The 19,919-nt window shown below is 43.1% G+C and overlaps 1 protein-coding gene across 5 annotated transcripts in view; it reads left to right on the plus strand.

Annotated features, from left to right (window-relative positions):
- alk (ALK receptor tyrosine kinase) overlaps positions 1-19,668 on the plus strand; it is a 482,106-nt gene extending 462,438 nt beyond the window's left edge. For all 5 annotated transcript variants that reach the window (XM_025900878.1, XM_019349050.2, XM_019349049.2 and 2 more), the window contains 10 exons: positions 888-1,074; positions 1,789-1,879; positions 2,838-2,902; positions 2,992-3,121; positions 4,626-4,723; positions 7,822-7,914; positions 12,195-12,296; positions 12,549-12,683; positions 16,005-16,095; positions 16,686-19,668. In XM_025900878.1, the coding sequence (XP_025756663.1) occupies positions 888-1,074; positions 1,789-1,879; positions 2,838-2,902; positions 2,992-3,121; positions 4,626-4,723; positions 7,822-7,914; positions 12,195-12,296; positions 12,549-12,683; positions 16,005-16,095; positions 16,686-17,789 (2,096 nt within the window). In that variant the 3' untranslated portion in view covers positions 17,790-19,668. The remainder of the gene's footprint in view (positions 1-887; positions 1,075-1,788; positions 1,880-2,837; positions 2,903-2,991; positions 3,122-4,625; positions 4,724-7,821; positions 7,915-12,194; positions 12,297-12,548; positions 12,684-16,004; positions 16,096-16,685) is intronic.
- The last annotated feature ends 251 nt before the right edge of the window (positions 19,669-19,919 follow it).

The raw sequence follows: 19,919 nt of genomic DNA on the forward strand, positions 1-19,919 counted from the left end.
CAGGCTGTTTTCAGAATGGGAGGTGAGCCTCGTAGCCACCACAAATATCCCTCTGCACGCCTGCTTTCAGACTATTACCGCCAGACATACAGTATACGCTCATTGAGCCATCACTTGCAGGCTGACGCATATTTTCAGACTCCCACCTACACTTTTGAACGCACATTAGTGGACGAGGCAGGGGCAGACGAGGTGTGGGACAACCTCTCTGATGAATGAAACACGCTAATGATGGATGGCTGCTTAGCCAGCAGCTGACAGCACTCGTACATTAGACAGCACTTGGTAAATAAATAACTCCCCTACACACACATAAGCACACACACAAATGATTGTCCCTGAAACTAATATGTTCACAGTCCAGGTTTAGGCTTCTAGCACTAAAAAGTGTGAAGTTTGCTGTGTGTGGGTGTGTGAGAGAGAAACAAAGAGCTGAGTTTTCATACTTCATGCTGTTCTCAATGAGGTGCATGCATTTGCAATATTGAGGGAAAAGATGTGAGCTCTTTGGGTCTTATGCTTTGGGCCCATTGTTGTTTATGCACTTTATATGTGTTCGTGTATCTAACAGGTGCACATGTACAGTGGATGAATAACTTTGAATCTAAAACATGCTCTTTCTGATATTTTGGACAAATCTCAGATCGGATAGAAAGGAATCGATGCTCATGGACACAGTGGGCTTTATCTAAGTGACTGGTGCTGTACAGCTTTGTGTTCTTTGGAGAAGTAATAACTGGAAAAGCTTTCCGCTTTGTGAGCTTTGGCTGCCACTAGTAATTTTTTACAAAAAGAACTTATGACTTGTTATTTATTTATTTTTTATTATTATTATTATGTCGATATCTCAGTAGTGGAACAAAACTCTTTTATTTTCATGTCACCAGTGTATCGGCGTAAACACACAGAGCTGCAGTCCATTCAGCTGGAGCTGCAGAGTCCAGACTGCAAGCTCAGTAAGCTGCGGGCCTCCACCATCATGACGGATTACAACCCCAACTACTGCTTCGCTGGCAAAACGGCCTCGGTCAACGACCTGAAGGAAGTGCCAAGGCGAAACATTTCTCTCACCAGGTAAAAGATTCAAGTAATCTCACTACTGTGGGGCAGGGATGGGCTGATGTGCAATTACTGAAGATGTCAGTCCTACAAAATAGTTGTGGAAATCCACTTATGTTAGACTCAAAAATGGAGAACGGTGTGAGAGGCAACACCATTAATAGTGTGACGTCTCACGGTGTTCACCGCAGGGATCCGAGCTTCTGAAAAATCTTTTTTTTCCAGAATGATCTTCTCTCTGTGTTTAGAGTTTACCAGTTCATCATTTGATGTTTTTAATCATTTGAAATCATTAATAGTTTTTTCCTTTTTTTAACTTTCATGACACATCTATTTCATCTAGTTATGCGAGAGTCACATCAACTGAAACAACTGTTTTAAAAAATGGAAACTATAAAGCAGCATTTTCATTTTAAAATCCACTTCTGCAACAGGATAAAGAGTTGTTTTTCTTTGTGGGCTGAAAAGCTGTCAGACCACTAAATTAGAATACTGACTAGCATCTCAACCACCGTGTTTGAAAGAAGTCACTCTTTTTGATTTACTACATGACTCCCACTCGTTTACCCGGTGCTTAGCTCCTCAGGTAATCGATGTTTGGACAAAGGTTTATTTAGGATGTGTCTTTCTGCTGCCTTGTTCAAGCGTCTTTAGTTTAGAAGTGTCAGCACTGTTCTTGTTTAAATCTTTCTTTGTTAAACTGGATGTTATTTGCTTGTTTGTTTGCAGGGGTCTAGGTCACGGTGCTTTTGGTGAGGTCTATGAAGGTCTTGCAGTGGGGATACCAGGTGAACCAAGTCCACTGCAAGTTGCAGTCAAGGTGAGTCATGAAGCAAGAGTAATAGTGGGGTTACATGTGATGGATGTTTGTGCGGCGTCTCTCCGGCGATCACAGAGTTGAATGCTTGTTTTGAAACTCAGCAAAAAGCTTTGTAACAGAACTACTGTAACAGTTATTTTCACTGCTCTACATTCAGCATCATTCAGCTCAAGATACAAAATATAATAAATACTGTATGCAACACTTATTACCACAGACTTTTTATAAAAGATGGATATACCCATTGGGACACCACCAGCTGGTTTATAAAGCTCCATTCAAAAGTGACAATTTGTAGCATTATAGCTATTGTTTGTTTTGGACCAAAACAAAGTATTTTTGGACGAGTGGGTGTAGTGCTAAATTGTCAGCTGACACAGTGAGCCTGGTAAGCAATATGCATTAATAGATGGTTGCATACTCATACACAGATTGCTGCTAATTAGCGCTAACAGACTAATGAAATATTAGAATTTCACTCGCCAAAGCTGGAGCACATTCTTCTTGGATGGTCTCTTAACCGCACAGTGAGCCATATTATTTGTGTGATAATTACATTAAAAATGCTCCAAAAGGCACCAACGGCACAAACGCAGTCGAGAGGTCCAGTTCAATGACTCCAATTAGCTGAGGTGAAGCCTAGCAGACTGCTAGCGGCTTAATCAGAACCCGCTTGTCGCTCACAATGTCCAGGCCACTAATAATTCCAACCTTTAGCCTTTATACAGATAAAACAGGTTTGTTATTTTGAAAAAGGAGTTCTCCCCAGGCGTCATGACGGGAGGGAAGTGGCTCTAGAGACCAGAGCAGTTTTTGTACCCGTCTGCAAAAAGGTTTATTTTAGCTGTAAAGCTTGAAGCCTTAAGTGCCACACAAAGAACTGCAATTTCATTTGAAGCCAATTACAGCTTGCTTATTACCATTTGTTGCACTGAGATTTGGTTTCCGTTTAAACTAGACTCTTCCGGAGGTTTGTTCTGAGCAGGATGAATTGGACTTCCTCATGGAGGCTCTAATCATCAGGTAAGAGCTATTTAAGCATTAACAAAATTCAGTCTGTCGTACAGCACCAGCAGAAATCCGACCTGTGTTTCTCTGCTGTGTCGCTGCAGTAAGTTCAACCACCAGAACATTGTGCGCTGTATAGGAGTAAGTCTGCAGGCTATGCCCCGGTTCATCCTGCTCGAGCTGATGGCTGGAGGGGACCTCAAGACTTTCCTGAGGGAGACCAGACCCCGGCTGGTGAGACACACTACTGCTTGGCACTCAAGTGAACATAGCACATTATTCTCCTGAGACCCAGACCCCAGTTTGGGATTTACTGGGCCTGATAACAGTAAAAACTAAGCATCAAATGTGAACAGACAGTATTTTTTTAATAGTGGATGTGGGTTAATTTTACAGGATAATACAAAAAGTTCACTATTGTTAACAAAGTCTAAAACATTTTATTGAGCAAAATGAAGCTCCTTTGTGAGGACTCGGGGTCTCAGGAGGGTAAGATGCACAAATGTACTATTGTATGCGTTAAGCGCCTAAACATCACATGACACAGTGCATTGATTCGGTCTTACATCCATGCTCACCTGATGAAATCCAGCATTTATTCTCTTGTTTTAATCTCCAAACCTGCTCTGCAGCCACTTAACCCTAACATCGCTATCATGTCTCACTTTGGACTCTATATAAACTAAGCACTTACATGTGTACTTCTTGAAGTTTGACGGGGTAGCTAAGTTGAACACACCAAGCTGTACACGATGACTGCAACGTCCAATAGTGAACAATGCACTCGGTACCACTCATCTAATACACATTTCTTCTACACTGAGTGAAAACGTAACACCTGTGTACAACAAGCAATGTCACAACACCTGTAATTTCAGTGTCTGAAAGAAGAAAATCTTTCGTTGTAAGCTAGCTAGCGTCAGCATTGCCATTAACTCTGCTGATGTAGCCTCACTTTACACTATTCGCCAAGATTTCATTGATGTGTGCAAGTATTTTACTGTTTTTGACAGTTATTAAAGTACAACAACTGGGTACTTGTCAGTGTGAACACATTTCCAGACTAAAAAAAGCAATGGTAATTAAACTGTAGGTTCAGTTTTCTTTTCTTAGCTGACAGGAGTGGCACACAGCACGGTTTTCTGCTGTGGCCAATCTGCTTCAAGGTTTGACATGTTGTGTTTTCAGAGATTCACTTCTGCATCTTCTTCTACCTTGGTTGTAACAAATAGTTCTTGGAGAAGATTCTTGCCATCCTATCAGCTCGAAGCGGTCTGCTCATTCTCCTCTGACCTCTGGCATCAACAAGACATTTTCACCTAGAGAACTGCAGCTCACTGGATATTTTCTCTTTTTCGGAGCAGTCTCTATAAACCCCAGAGACAGCTGTGAGGGTTAATCCCAGCAGATCAGCAGTTTCTGAAATACTCAGGCCAGCCTGTCTGCCACTAACGAACAAAGTGGCTGATGAGTAATTTATATATATAATCTCGGTGCATTTCTGACAATGCATATGCCAATACAGATAAATCTGTGATGGGCAGTATGGGTTAGTCTCTTTTGCTGTGTTTTTAGAGTGTTTTTTTACTGTGAGGTTGAACCAGAATGGTAAGTTTGTTGCAACGAGCTAAAGGGATTGTTATCATAAAAAATATAGTGATCATTAACTCTTAAAGATACTATTCGTGATTCAGCCCCAGATTCAGTTTTTGTTTTTTTCTTTTCTCTGTTTGATCAGGATCAACCATCCAGCCTAACCATGGTGGACCTCCTCAATGTGGCCAGAGACATCGCTAAGGGCTGCCAGTATCTTGAGGAGAACCAGTTTATACACAGGTACCTCACAGATGGCTGCACATTTTGCATACGCTTATGCAAAAACAAATTTGCGTTGGCAAAAATAAATGGAGCATATTATTATGAAAGAATACAGTGAGCTCAGTGGTTCTGTAGTCTCCCTAGCAAAACCGATCAGACTGACATATTCGGGGAGCTCATCCACTGAGGTCAGTACGGTATTTCACAATTTAAAAGAAAGTGTTTTCAGATCTGCATCAAAATTTAATGTATCCCTCTTTTCCCCCGGTCGCCAAGTTTCATGAAATTCGTCTTGGTGGGGTTTTTTTGCGTGATCTAGCTGACAGCCAAACAAACGGCACCTATCACAAACCCCCGCCTCGGCTTTTTGCCTTGGCAGATGAACAATATGCAGAACATATGGGTATGCATGCCACTGTATAAATATGGAATGCAAATGTGCATTCAAACAAACAGAGTTCCCTGCCTTCATCTAACATCTACTCAGAATAATGAACTGACTGCATCTGTCCAAGCAGAACATATGGACTCAGTATGCCTTTTGCCTTCCCTGAGATAGCAGAAAGGACAAGTGATGAGTTTAGTATCAGAGCAGCCAGATGGGCTAGCCGGCTTGCCTTTTTACGCTCTGTATCCGAGGCGCAAGTCAACAGTATGCCCCTTCTATGCTCATATTCGCAGTGGCTGGTGAACCACATGATGTGGCTAAAGAATTTTTAAAAGCCCTCTCTTGAACCCGACTTACAAAACTCTCCTTCGTGGACGCGCACGAGGAAAGTCAAGTACGTGTTAATACGAGAAAAGGTCAAAATTGATTCTGCAATCAAATCAGGACAATTAAAGCACATCCACCTTCCCTGAGTTCTGCCTTTGACTTCCCAGGGATTGGCCAATGACAGACGAGGCCTATTAAACCTTGTTTGCCCCGCCGCGGTACAGTAAAGCTCCATCAATCCACCTAATGGCCGACTCTTCTCCGGAGCCTCGTGATCTTCTATTCAACCTGATTCTCTGCATTTGAACCTGTATTAAAAGTCCCCCCAACGCTGTCCTTGAGGCTAATTTCATTTTTATAGAAGCGTGTTTACTTGGGGGTGAGTAAAGGGCATGCGAGTGAAGTAGGCTGCTACTCTGAAAAAAGAAAGCAGCTTTCTCTCGGGGCTTATTGGGTTGGATGAAGAGCTGTTATGTTCACCAAGAGGTTAAATCACAGGGTTAATGTTATCTGAGAAGGACTTACTCCAGCTTATGTGTGTTTCTCTGCTTATTTCCATTTTATGGCTAGTGGATGGTGCAGTGGTGCTCTTTGGTTATTTCATTTTACAAGCGGCCTGGCAATTGTAGCCACCTGAAAATTATCACTGTACTGAGGAGTTGGGCAGTTTCGTGCAACCGCAGGTGTTAAAATAGGCTAACGCGCTGTTCTGTAAGTGCTGCTATGAAATGGGTCTTTAAGCTGCAGTGAAAATTTACTGTAAATAAGGTTCACATTATAAGGCCGGTTAATAATATTTTAACAACAGTCTCCTCTCATATCGCTGTGCTGCGCGTACAACACATCTGTGTCCTTCCCTTAAGCTTTTAGACCACAGTCTGTCACAGCAGTATGCTGCATTTCAAGACTCTTCCTCGCCTACAAGCAAAAGCAAATCTTTTCCATGAATTCTTCCAAGCCATTAAACAAGGCAAGTTGGATTTAGTAATAGCACCTCATGACTGTGTGTGCACACGTGTGTGTGCGCGTGCACTCTCGCCCGCTGATTAGAGTCGCGCTACGATAGAAATTATTCAGCTTTCCTGAAGCGGCTTAGATGACCTTAAATGGATTAATTGTTTCACCTCTTGTTCCTGAAAAAGAAAATGGAGGAAGTTTCTCTTCTCTGTTTTTTATATCCGAGTTTACAGACAGTGACACTCATTTGACTACTTTAATATAAAGTTTAAAAGAAACTTGGAGAAAGTGGAACTGATGTCCTAGAGAGGATTTTATTGTGTTTCATACTAACGCGATGAAATACTTTTATAATGTTAGCTTACATCTCTTGTGGTGGACCAAAGTGGGGCAGCTGTGTACAGTGGTTAAAAAGCCCTCAGTTTAAATCAGTCTGAACCATTACTTTATCCTCATTGTGTCATTTCTCATCTGAGCTTGGAGGCCAAACATCAAAACAGTGTGCGTGAGTGCGTTTGTGTCTACACACAGAGCTCGGTGCTGTGGTTTCTATCGCTGGTGGTTTCCAGCCGTATCCTGTCTCGTGATCTAGTCTGAGATCAGCGCCGCCAAATAATGTTATTCTGATGCTAAAGTCTGGCTGTTTATTGGCCTTTGGTGCTCACTTGTCTGCAGTGTGAAGACGAGCAGTGCGCTACGTCACTTCTTAAGATGCTGAGAAAGTTAGATGCCTGGGGAGCAGAGAAAAGTGTGTGGGCTCGGCTCCTTTTTCCCCAGACAGCAGTACAGCACGCCGTGAGAACTACTGTATTTTTGCTCAAAGAATAACTGGCCCAGAACAGTGCAAATATGAATTTTCTCCTCTAACCCACTCAGCCTGCACATACATTTCAATCTTTTCTTTGGATCCACCATGTGGGCAGAGTCATAGGAAACTATACACTTTGCCAGCTTGCCCGGGGCAGCTTGGTAGTTACAGTGAACTTCAGATCCAACAGGGAGCATCTGTAGGTGTTTCATACATGGAGATGTTATAGATGCAAATGTATGAAAAACTTCTGAGCAGAGGAGCTTTGCGAGCATCAGTATTCACCTTGTCGTGCTGTATAATTCAGGCTTAAGCTGTTTTCACACATGCACAGCATGTAAGAATACAAATGTACAATACAGTGGGATTGGATATTAAACAGTCTATAACCTGCCAGTACCACAAGCACAAAGTCTGTATATTGGGTAATGAATTCACAACGGGTCAGGCAGCACCTGCGTTGAAACCACAGAGTATTTCAGCAGTGAGAACTGTGTAAAGCGTCCTGCTGTGTGTTAGATGTGAGAAAGCTATCCTCACCTGATTCTCCTGAAGTTCGTGGGTAAAGATTTCTAATAGCATGAGTCCATGTATGTGCGCAACATAACCTGAAAGTGTTTTTTTCTGTTCTTTCAGGGACATTGCAGCACGGAATTGCCTTCTGACCTGCAAAGGACCGGGACGGGTGGCTAAGATCGGAGATTTTGGGATGGCTCGAGACATTTACAGGTACAATACTAACGCAACTCAGTGGCAGCGGGCAAGAACATTCTGGTCCAGTTGGCTAGGTTCAGCTGAACTGGAATCCAGATAAAGTCCAAAGGGATGCAGCTCACACCAAACGGAGAGAAACAAACATGTGGGGGAAGATCATACTTTTCTTTTTTACACAGTCTACAACTCTGACCTAATGACAAGTAAAAATCAGAGAGTAGAATGACCGGAAGACCTGAACAGCAATCGTTGGATTTTAACCTAGTACCACTTCTCACACCTTTGCTTCCATCGGGTGACAGGACTGGAAGGAAGTCGTGTAGCTTTTTCCAGAAAATCATTGAGCAGACTGGCTGCTGACTTCTCAGATGCCCGTTGCTCTTAGAAATAGGGATACGTTTGCTTGGAAAGCAGTTGCTGCATGCCATTGGCAAACAGCAAGACTGTATGCACTGGTGGAGAAACCTCTTCTCACTTACTAATATGTGCAATGCAGGTCATAGATGCATAAAAGTTTTTTCTTTCTTGTGTGACTATAACAAAAAAAGAGTTGAAATTGTTTTTGTCCTGGACTTTTTACCCAGTAAATACTGCAGCTCAGCTGTTTTATCCTCTATTATACTGTTGCACTGAAGCTTTCTTTAATCTAGACCAGCTCGTCTTTAGTCATTGTTATCATCCCTTTTTTTTTAATATAGCTACCATTATTTCACGTGACACCATTTAAATGAGCGCACAATCCAGCAGGGAAATCTCCCAAGCCTTTCATCTGGTAAGAAATTAGAGCAGGGAAAATATGTCACAACATTCAGCTAGATCAGCGCAGCGCTTTTGAATCATGCGATGAAAAGTCACACGAGAGCAAAGTCACTCACAGAGCATCCGGAAAAAGCTGTTGCACAATATCCCCGGGGAGCCACTTTAGGAACGCTTGATTTAATTGCTGATGTCAGTTTTTCAGGTGCCTCACTGCGATTTTGTTGTTATCTCTCAGCCTGAAGCTCTGGTGCAGGGGCTTTTTATTATTATTGTTATTGTGTTCGGAGAGAGGGCGGGTTGTTTTGCACACATGGCTACCAGGCTGCTGGTGCGTTATTTTTGCCGTTTCATGATGTGGCCATACTGCTATGTGACAAGCGACGTGGGGTTCTTTTGAGGCGATCACAGGGGGACAGGTGCCCCCAGTGAGGCACCAGGACATGGCTTAATGTCAGCTTTTTATATTCCGATAGAGCCACAGGCATACTTGCACTTGCAGAATTTCACTCACACAGTCTTTCACGCATGCCTGCACACCAGTGATGTGGTGGTAAATAAAAAGCTGGGTAGACAATAGCTGGCAGACAGCCGTCATCCTAAGGTGAACAGCTGCCAGTATGAAGAGAAATCCACTGTTTCGCCTTAAATGACCATATTTTCATAGGGTCTAATAACAGTAGCTGTATAGCACGACTCTAGGCTGTATTTATTAAAGTCAGCCTGGCGTGCACACATGCAGGCGCACAATAAAAGCAGAACAAAGACATCCAGCTCCACAGACACAAACATTAGCCTCCACCATTGTGTCCTTAGATGCATGCAACTATCTTACTTTCCATTCAACACAGCCCGCTCCGTGCCTTTGTCTCTTACTGTTAGTTTTTCCCTCTAATATTTCTCTATCTTGCAGCTCCCCTCTTGCACACAGAATTGCTCACACATAAACATAAAACACCTCCATTTGAGCTATAGATTTCCTGAGACTGTATTTAAGCCTCCCTAATCTGCAGCTCAGCTTTCAGTCAGTGTTGGAGGTGTTAGCAGGAGTAATAAATATGTCCATAAACCCTGTGCTGAAAAGGAGGTTGATCTACCGATAGCGGGATTATCAGTCTCGTGTTCTACATGTTACCGTCCCTCAATCTTTCTCAGAATGATTCAGCGTTCTCTAACAGCCTGACAACCGACAGGGCGGAAGAAAATTAGAGTTCGGTTCATCTGCATTTATTTATTTCGGTTGCAGAGGTCATCAAGGGTGGACGCAGTATACGGCAAAAAAAAGGACATTTTAGGAGAATAACAGGAGCTCCTGCAGCAGTTTGGTCTTACTGCATCTATTTACAGAGGCCACTCCACTTCGCTCACCGTTTTCTTTATTAGGATGGACAAGAAAATTAGAGGGGTACCGAGGACGGCGAGGGCAATGAGACGGTAGCACGATTCAATCCTGTAATTGCGGGCCTAAAAATGGGGCTGGTAACTGATTCCCATCACTGACTGGGGCATGTTATTTTAAGTGATGGATTAAGTCGCTGGGTGCATATCTGAGTGTCTGCCCTGCAGTGTAGCTCTCAGCTAATCTGTCAAGCAAACAGACTTCACTAGTGATTGTTTTCTCTGCTTCATTGATTATGTGTAATTTCCCTCAAGGGTAACTTCTTATGCCAATAGTTTATATTTCCCTTTTAACCATATTATCTGTCTGCATATCATTTATATTCATCTCCGCTCGTGGATCCCCTGAAGAGTCGCAGCTGCAGCTAAGTTAAAGTAAATGATGAGTGCTGGCTCTTGCTGTTTGCCCTGGGTTCATACTGTAGGAAATGCAGCAGTCTATTAACGCTCTCACCTGAATTTGTAATTAAAGGAAACTCCATCTTTATGACCAAAATTTAATAACTGAGGCCGGGCCTTGGCTGCAGATTGTTAATACTGCATAAATATTGCACGTTTTACTTCTGTTTTAGCCTCTTGGCACTCATCACATATTATTTTTGGATTTAATTTAAATGTCAGTTCCAGGTTATACAGTAGGTACAGAGCAGTAGCTTTTAACAGAAGTTTGGACATTTTTGCCCCAGGAGAGCATGAAATGAAAGCGGGACTATTATGCCTTTTCTTATTTTCCATCACATATTTATGTGCCGTTCCAATGTTGGATGTTAATTATGGCCCAGTGTTCAAAATGATGAAGTTGGTGGATGTAAAAGTATTTCCCGTGAGCCAAAAGGCGTCAAGCTGCTGTAAATGCTCAGGTTCAGACAGTTTTTCTTCTCTCAGCTCTTGAGGATATCTTCAATATAGTCGGGCTGCACACAACTCTGGGTGTGCCCACGTTAGCTCAGACACACACACACTGTTTAGATCTTCTGCTTTCAAGCAGCAGCCAATCAGAAAAAAGTTGGCTTAAAGGGAGAGGAGTGAAGCTAGCTTGTTTCAGAAGCCCAGGATAAGATACATTATCTCTATTTGGAACTATCAGTGCTTTGAAGTAAATCATGCAAAGCTACTGTTGTTGACTTCAAAAATGAAGATCTGGAGCTGGATATGAGCACTTGTCCACTTTACCTAAAGACAAATATAGGACATACAGCCAAGTGCACAGGTATGAGATGGTGCATCTAAAAAGCTCAGGCTCCTGAGACTGTCCCATAATTTATCCAAACTACAACTGTCTATTTATTCTTTATCACCTGTTTTTGATGCGTTTGTTTTCTCTGTATATTTATGTGTTCGACCAGGGAACACTAGTTACACCTGGGAGCTGCCCACTGTAATTACAATTCATTCCTGTGCAGCCATGTGCAGCTTCAGCGGAGCAGCTGCTGTTTTCAGCAGAGGAAGAGCGTTACTCCTCAGGCCCCAGGGATTTGAACTGGCAACCACCCAGCCAGTCACACAGTCTCATTTATTATCAAGAATTGCCATGTTTATGAACAAGTGCTTAGGGAATACGCTGATATTTTTATGACAGTATTACTGGGGGCAAACAGATTTACTCCTCCGCAACAGAAAACGGTGCCAAAAATAAAGTTTTCCCCGTCCGACAGGAGCTGACACCACTTAACTTTGATCCTGACACATGTCCATTTTTCTTTGTGGACACCGTGACGGACGTGGAGCCGAATGGGAGCCACTTCACGTCTGTCCTCGTTGTGCATCTCGGGCAGGGCGAGATAAACCAGGCGGCGACCGGTATCAGCACCAAAGATCAGATACAGCACACATCTGATTATTTTTCTAGCAGTGCAAAGGGCAAGGCAGCATTAAAAATGGCTCAGACGGGGCTCGGGTCGGCCCGGCGAGAAATCTGCGTCCTTCCTCTCTGCGAGATAAGGAGTTCTTAGAAGGTCTCACACAGCAACATGTAAGGAAGCTGAAAAAGCGACTAGATCAGAGCTCCGATAAAGCTGCTGAAAAACACTGAATTAATTGCTGGATCTGAGAAGTTTTCACCTTTTTTTTAATACTCTGAGCCGTTATTAACCACACGGTTATGCAAGCATGTCCCTTACCACATGTGTTTGTGTGTTCAGGGCGAGCTATTACAGGAAGGGTGGGCGTGCCATGTTGCCGGTGAAATGGATGCCACCTGAAGCTTTCATGGAGGGCATCTTCACATCTAAAACAGACACGTGGTGAGAACCCTGCACGCATCTCTCAGACTGACACTGGTTTCACCTCCAGAGTTTCACACCTGTCTGTTTTTTTCACCTCCTGCTGAACCCTCGCTGCATTTCACTCCGTCTCATACTTGTCCTCTGCTCTCATCCTTCACCACTTCAGCGGTGATGATGCCTGTAATTTAAGACTTGATTGTCCTTAGCGCCACTCGTTTTCTTTCTCTCCCTCCAACTAATCTTTTTTTTCTCATCAATCGCCTCTCGAAGGTCATTTGGGGTTCTGCTGTGGGAGATCTTCTCGCTGGGCTACATGCCATATCCGAGCCGCAGTAACCAAGAAGTGCTGGAGTTTGTAACAAATGGGGGAAGAATGGACCCGCCTAAAAACTGTCCCGGACCAGTGTAAGTGCAGACCACACAGACGAGAAAGACCAGTTGCTAGAAAGAGCTTAAATTTATCAAGCTTTTTGTACTTATTACTCATGGCATCTAATCCCAGTCACAACTGTAGACTAAGCCATTTTCACACATGCACAGAACTGCTAAACCCAACACAGGAAAATATGAAAACAAATGCAGACTTTATCCAGCTAGCCCAGTATATTTGAAAATTCACTGTCACTGTAAGAAAGCAGCACTATAAATTTAGTAGTGCATGCAAGCTTCTGCTTCCTTTACAGTTCGTTTAATTTTGTATAAAACACTGAAATTTTTAAAACAGTCAGATTAGCCAATGTTTTGTCGTGTTTTCCTCCCATCAACCCCGATTGGTTGAGGCAGATGGCTGCCCCTCCCTGAGCCTGTTTATGGCGGAGGTTTCTTCCTGTTAAAAGGGAGTTTTTCCTTCCTGCTGTCACCAACTGCGTGCTCAAAATGGGTCGTTTTGATTGCTCTGTGTTACTTCAGGGTCTCTACCTTAGGATGTAAAGCGCCTTGAGGCGACTGCTCTTATGATTTGGTGCTTTAAAAAGAAAACTGAATTTAATTTAATTGAACCTTCCAGTTTAATAATACGAGTCAGACTGCAGTGATATGGGAATATCACAGCTAATAATCCAGTGCATTTACCACTCGAGAGAGGGTGTCATGCACACACTATCCAGTCAGCTCACTCACCTTAGCCACATAAAGTATTTCCAGGAGTGTGAATGTGTCTCAAGCAGACTATCCTACTTTGCACTGCCTGTGAGAAAGAACAACTTATCTAGTTCTCTCCAAACTATCCATAGTTTGTATCAAACAGCAACCAGCAGATTGTACTTTTCCTGTTTTTACAGCCATTCAGGGTCAAGGCTGCAAAAGATAAATGACCTTCTGTGCTAATGACTTCTCTAAAAGCTACTCTAAGTCAGGTGTTCCAGTTAAAGACGTGAGATTTGAATTGGAGGTTGTAAAGGTGCCACTCACGATAAATAAAGACATATAGAGTCTCTATTGACAGAGTCTGATCCTCTAAAGTAAGACTGGTGGGTGTGAATCGTGTCTCGATCACAGCAACTTTCAAAGGACCTTCGAAAAAGAATTATAAATGTGCACAAAGCTGAAAAGAGGTTTTGAAGACCTGGGTCCCCTGAGTTCTACAATAATAAAATAAACCATCCATTAAATGGGGAGTTTGTTTCCGCTGGGAGTGAGCATCATGCAAACAACACAGTAAGAGGGCATTGTTCAGTCCTGAAAATGGGTAAAAACAACCCAAAAGTAACATGAAATTGCCAGCAAAAATCTCTACAACAATCTGTGTTCACTGTGAGAAAAACACAAAGTAAGAATCGTGTTAATGCAACAAAACCACAAAGCAGGCCACTGCTTTCAAAAATGAAAAGAGATGAGGTAACATTTACATTTTCTGGCACAATGACGATGTTTTTTGTTTGTTTGTTTTTTTCAAAGAAAAACAGGAACTGCACAACAAAAACAAGCCTTAGTGTATGCTGTGAAGCATGTTGAGAGGAAACGTTGTGGTTCAAGGCTGCTTGGTAGCTCAGGCTGTGGTCACCTCGCTGAAGCTACTAATCAAAGATGGAACTCGAAACTTTAACAGAAGGAGAATGTCAGGAGAGCAGCTGCTGACCTGAAGCTTCACAAGGCTGAAAGCACAGTTGGAGGAATGGTTCAGAGTTCTTCTTCATCGATCAAGTCTCACAAGATGTCTGATAACAGGCCGTTACTGCTAACTAAAATAAACACAACACAAAATAAAATAAAAGGTTTTACAAGTCACACAAACGAAGAGTATAAATAGATGCGTGTTGATAGTTTAGATAAAGAGTAGACCACATAGGTAACTAAACCTCGTTTAGTTTAATTTATATTACACACATAAATATAAGTGGCTCGCAATGATTCTCTGATGCTGACATAGATAATGCAACATGACCAATGAAGGTGTCAGAAAAGATTTTCTGGGAAATTGCCTTTGGGATGGAAAGCAAACAAACAGTTTTCTTTGATCTTTGCCAGCTCAAATTGAAATAAGTTGTGGGGATTTATTATGTGTCTATACTACTCAGCCAGTTTATAATATTATATGATAATAATAATTTCATTCATTATAAACTTGATATCTTAAAGACTAGTACTAGACCAGAAACACCCCTGCCCATCCTGGATGAACTGTGGACGTGACTCTCGTCGGCCACTGGAAGCGTACAGTACACTTCACTTCCTTCTATCGCCTCCTGATTCTTGTTAATGATTTATTCTATTTATTCTCCTGCCATGACATGATCACACTTGATCCGTCTATATAAATCTTCGGTGGGGGAGATGAACTCCCCCCTGACCTGGCGTCCTGGCTCCCCCTTGCCGTAGCATGTGTGTTGTACCTCTAGCCGTGAGAGCAGTCCCTAGTTAGTTCCCTAGCTACTAGTTGTTTTCCCCAGGTCGGACTTGAACATGCGACTCCCGCTCCAAAGGCGTGGAGTCTTACCACTACACCACTATCCATCTGTGTATCTGTCTATCTACATCTCTATCTATATATAAAAATAATAAATAAAAACAATAAAAAGAAAAATTGCCCTCAAGCGCAAATGTATTTTGAAATGAAATTTGCCTCCGACGTAGCTTCCTAGCAACGTAGCTCCGATGTCTGCCTTAGTGTAATCAGGATAGCAGGAAATCGTGCATTGCAAAGTGCGATTAAATATGTTATTTTTAACGTGTTATTTTTTTTTCAAATTAATTAATCGCAATTAACGCGTTATATTCCTACCCCTACGATAGACGTAAACACACATCGAGCTACACTTTCAACCTGGTGGCCACAGCTGACATTAGCTGACATATTCCCCAAATCTTGTTATTCATGTTCTCTTCACTGTAAACGTGTGTTGTTGTTGTTGTTGTTTTTTGTTCTCTCAGAATAGGCAGATCCCTTAAGTGCTCTATCAAACTGAAGTTTTTCTGAAAGCCACAGTGAAATTTAATCAGCAATTAAAAGAAACTCAGGATTTAACATCACTAAAACTCGCTCCTGTAATTTACATCGCCCATTTAACAATAGCTCTCAGTGGTGGGAGGTTACACTTTAAATCTGCATTACAAAAACCTAATAAAAAAAAAAAATACAAGCTATTAAGAATATTTAGTCAAAGGAGATTTACCCAGCATGCATTAAATCAGCTGGAGCGACAGTGCTGGAGAGTCTCTGCTTTCCCTGCATGGAGTGGGAGAAAGTGTTTTCACTCCGTGTTTTCTGCTCGTTCATGTGCATTTCAGGTACCGTATAATGACTCAGAGTTGGCAGCACCAGCCTGAAGACAGGCCCAACTTCTCAACCATCCTGGAGAGAATCGACTACTGCTTACAGGTAACTAAACGGAGCACCGTGTGGGAACCTGACTGTCATGCAGGCACTGATTAGGGCTGAACAATCAGAGGAAACAACCTAACTGTGACTGATTGTTTACTATAAGCTCTCGGCATGCAAAGACTGATTACACAACACAAGTTTGTACAGAGCATAAGAAAGTGTATGTGTGCATGAAAAGGAGTGTTCCATCTGAGAGGAAGACATAGTCTGCAGTAGTGGACTACTTGCTCTGTCGGACCACTCTGCAGGACGATAGAATCAATCAGTACAGCTGATGAGTGGCTAAGATTATAATGTCAACTGCTGCTACATCTTATGCCATAAGTTGTTGATGCACAGCTTTCAGTTTGCTGAACCCACAGGCGAACTGTGCATATTCCACAACTTTGTTAGAATCTGCTTGCTGGGACATTGTTGCCCTTTATTACTGTTAGTGCAGCCAGATTGTCGGCGCACTGCAGTTCTCCGTAATTTCCTTCTCGTTAATTCTCTGCTCGACCTCATGACATTTTCCAAGGAAAAGTATTAGACAAAGGAAGTAACTGTTTTGACCATTCATCCACAGCCATGATCTTTCAATCTTTCAGGACCCCGATGTGGTGAACGTGGCTCTGCCTATCGAGTATGGGCCAGTACCCGAGGAGGAGGAACATGCCCCCATGCGCCCCGATGACCCCTCAGCTCCGACTGTGCTGGTGAATCCCCAGGTGCCCGATGGGGAGGCTCCACAGCCACCTCCCGCCTACCCCACAGAGGAGAACCGGAGAGGAGGGGAGCACGTTGTTGTGACGAGCACAGCGTCTGAGGCCAAAGCACAACCATCGGCTCAGCCCCAGCCATACCTCCACATGCACCAGCACCCTCACACACAGACCACCAACACAGTCACCTCTGCTGCCCCCTCCACACTCACTGCCAAGGGACCTCACGTCACCACCCAGCCCAGCTCAGAGGGAGGACACATTAACCTGGCTTTCGCCCAGGGCCACCCCTCAGAGAAGGACGCCCACACTGGGAAAAGCAGCAGTCTGTGGAACCCTACGTACGGCTCGTGGTTCCTGCAGCAGCAGCAGAGGAAGCAGCAGCAGCAGCAGCAGCAACAACAGCAACAGCAGCAACAGCAGAGGCAAGGAGGGGTGGGCGGAGCAGGAGGCAGTAGTGGCAGGGTTCCTGGAGAGGGGCAGGAGCACGTGGGCCGGACAGTGGCTGAGGTGGCCGGGGCGTTAGGTCTCCAGCACCAGCACAAGCAATTCCAGCATCAGCTCCAGCAGCAGCACCAACTCCAACTGCTGCACCATCAGCAGCAGCAGCAGCAGGGTCTATGCAGACCTCTGCTACCCCCTCCACCTCCTCCCGCTGCCCAGTCTCCCCTACTTTTAGATTCAGCCGCCTTGCCCCCAGTCCCCCTCTACAGACTGAGACGTTTCCCCTGTGGAACCATCGGATACGGCTACCAGGAGCAAGGCCTCCCCATGGAGTCCAGTCACAGTAACGCCAACCCACCTCCTCCACCCCAGCAGGGCAGCATGCCCTCCTCAGCAGCCCACCAGAGGGGGGGACCCATTCCTACGTCAGTGTCCATGGGTCAGTCAGGTATACCCGAGGATAGCCGCCCACTGCTAGTTACGATGGGGACGGTTCAGGACCCACGGCTGCCCAGGATGGAGGGCCACAACGCCACCGTGCTTTAGCCCACAGGCCTGCGCAGAAAGTCTTCTTTTTCAGGCCCCGTCTTTGGAGACTGTGCGAGTCACACAGCAAGAAACACTGTGCCGTGAGAGAGACTATTTTTCACCACTCCTCCCGTCCCACCATTTTGGAAAGAACCCATCTCTCTAAAACGGGCTTTTTACACCAGAACCTTTGAGGTGTGTTCAAACCCCAGTGGATGCTAAAGCACATCGGAGAACTAAAAAGCTTTGGGAGGCAAAATGTAGAGTCAAACATAGTTTTGAGAATATAAAAAAAAGAAAATGTATTTTTTCAACATTGGAGCGATTGAGTGAGAAAACTGAGAATCACCTGGAAGACTTTCCACACGATTGTGACTAGGAGAGGTCAAGCTAATGTTCGACTGAGGAGGCTTCACGACTATCAGAAACAGACTATGAGGAGGAATAAATCTCTATATTTTGCCAGACTTTGACTCTCAACCTTTGGTGATCAGTTTGACTGTAGCTGCCAGCCACATGTGTCATTCTTCTGCAGAGCCCTCACACTGTTCCTCATCACTTTGGGAAAAGAAAAAAAAATGCAGCGTGGTAAATAGCTTGTATCAGACTATTTTTCAAGAATATCACAGGAGGTGACGCTGGATTACCAGAGACATTTCTACTAAAAAAAAATAAATGATTATAATAATAATAATGATAATAATACTGGGAAAAAATGTGGTTGTTGATGTTTGCTTGCCTGCTTGTTTATTTATTCATCTCTTTATTTATTATTTGGAAGTGGCTCTATAAATTATTACTGCTTCTCCAGATCCAAACAAATTCGTTTTGACGCAGATATTTCTGTTTTTTTTTTGTTTTGTTTTTTTATTTGAAGAAACTCCTTACAAAAAGAAGTTAACTACATATTCTAAAAGGTTTGTTACAGCAGCGACACTTTTTAAGTGGAATAGTTGGATAAATGAAGCACTGAGCGTTATGACTGAAGACGAGCCGTCTCAGCAACATTTGGGAGTTGAGCTTTTTGTTGTTGCTAAAGATGTGAAATTACTCGTTGCCCCTCGGTCTCATTGAAATCGCTGCTCTTTGAACTCTCCTTTTGTTCACGGCTCCATTCTGTCGAACGAGCGCTTTGAGACAGAGAAGCCGCGGCTTTTCCTTACTTATTGCTTCTTTGAGTAACCTTTTATTAATTCACATCTTGGTTTTCTTTTTTATTTTCTGTCCCTCTTTTTTTGTTTCGTCTGGCTATAGAAACAGTGGATATTGCTGAATCAATTTTAACCTTCAATTTGCCATCGCGAGGCACTCCACGTTCTTAAATTTGCATATTTTATCTTTTCTATTATAAGATGGCTGTTGTGGAATACAAATGAGTCTGAGAGAAAAGTTTAAGTACAAACTGCTTTCGCTCCACATGTGAATGAAACCCAGAACCGCTCATTTTCACCCGCATAGTCTGTGTTTACCATCTGCCTCTTTCAGTTTGGCGTATCTATCAAACGATGCCACGAGTGTGTTGATATTTAGGTGAATTAATGACGATATTTTTTTTACGCTTTTTGCTTGACGGTATTCTGCTGTCAGTCCATCTGCTGTAAAGAGACGATGAGCCGTCGTGTGAGTGTCATGATGCTCGGTGATAAATGCGTTCCTGCAGGCGAGCTCGGTATTGGCTAATGAACACTGTTTTTGCTTTGTCTGTGTTAAACTGCATTTTATTCATTCTGTGCTCCCTTCACTGCTCATCCCCGTCGTTTGATGTAAAAAGACAAACCCAACTGCACCTGTAAATGTTGTAATTATGAAGTATTGTACTATGGCTCTGGTAAAAAGCTGTACATTGCCCTTCAGAAGACATTCGGCAAAATTAATAAATTACTATATAACAGCCGTATTTTCTCTCTGTTTCCATCTTTGAAGTTCCCAGCCAACTTAATCAAATTAACTCAAATAAGATTACCTCTCTTAGAAAAAATTTTTAACTATAGACATCCGGAAGCTTGTTTGCTCTGCAAACATAATTCAGGCGTTAAAATTGAGCAGCTCATTCTGCAGCTGTGTGCTCATACGTGCAGTATTCCAGTGATTTTGTATTAGGTTTTTGATTATCATGACTCTCTGATGATGATGATTAGATTTTGCTGA

The sequence above is a fragment of the Oreochromis niloticus genome, linkage group LG19 (genome assembly GCF_001858045.2).
Source record: "Oreochromis niloticus isolate F11D_XX linkage group LG19, O_niloticus_UMD_NMBU, whole genome shotgun sequence".
NCBI lineage: Eukaryota > Metazoa > Chordata > Actinopteri > Cichliformes > Cichlidae > Oreochromis > Oreochromis niloticus.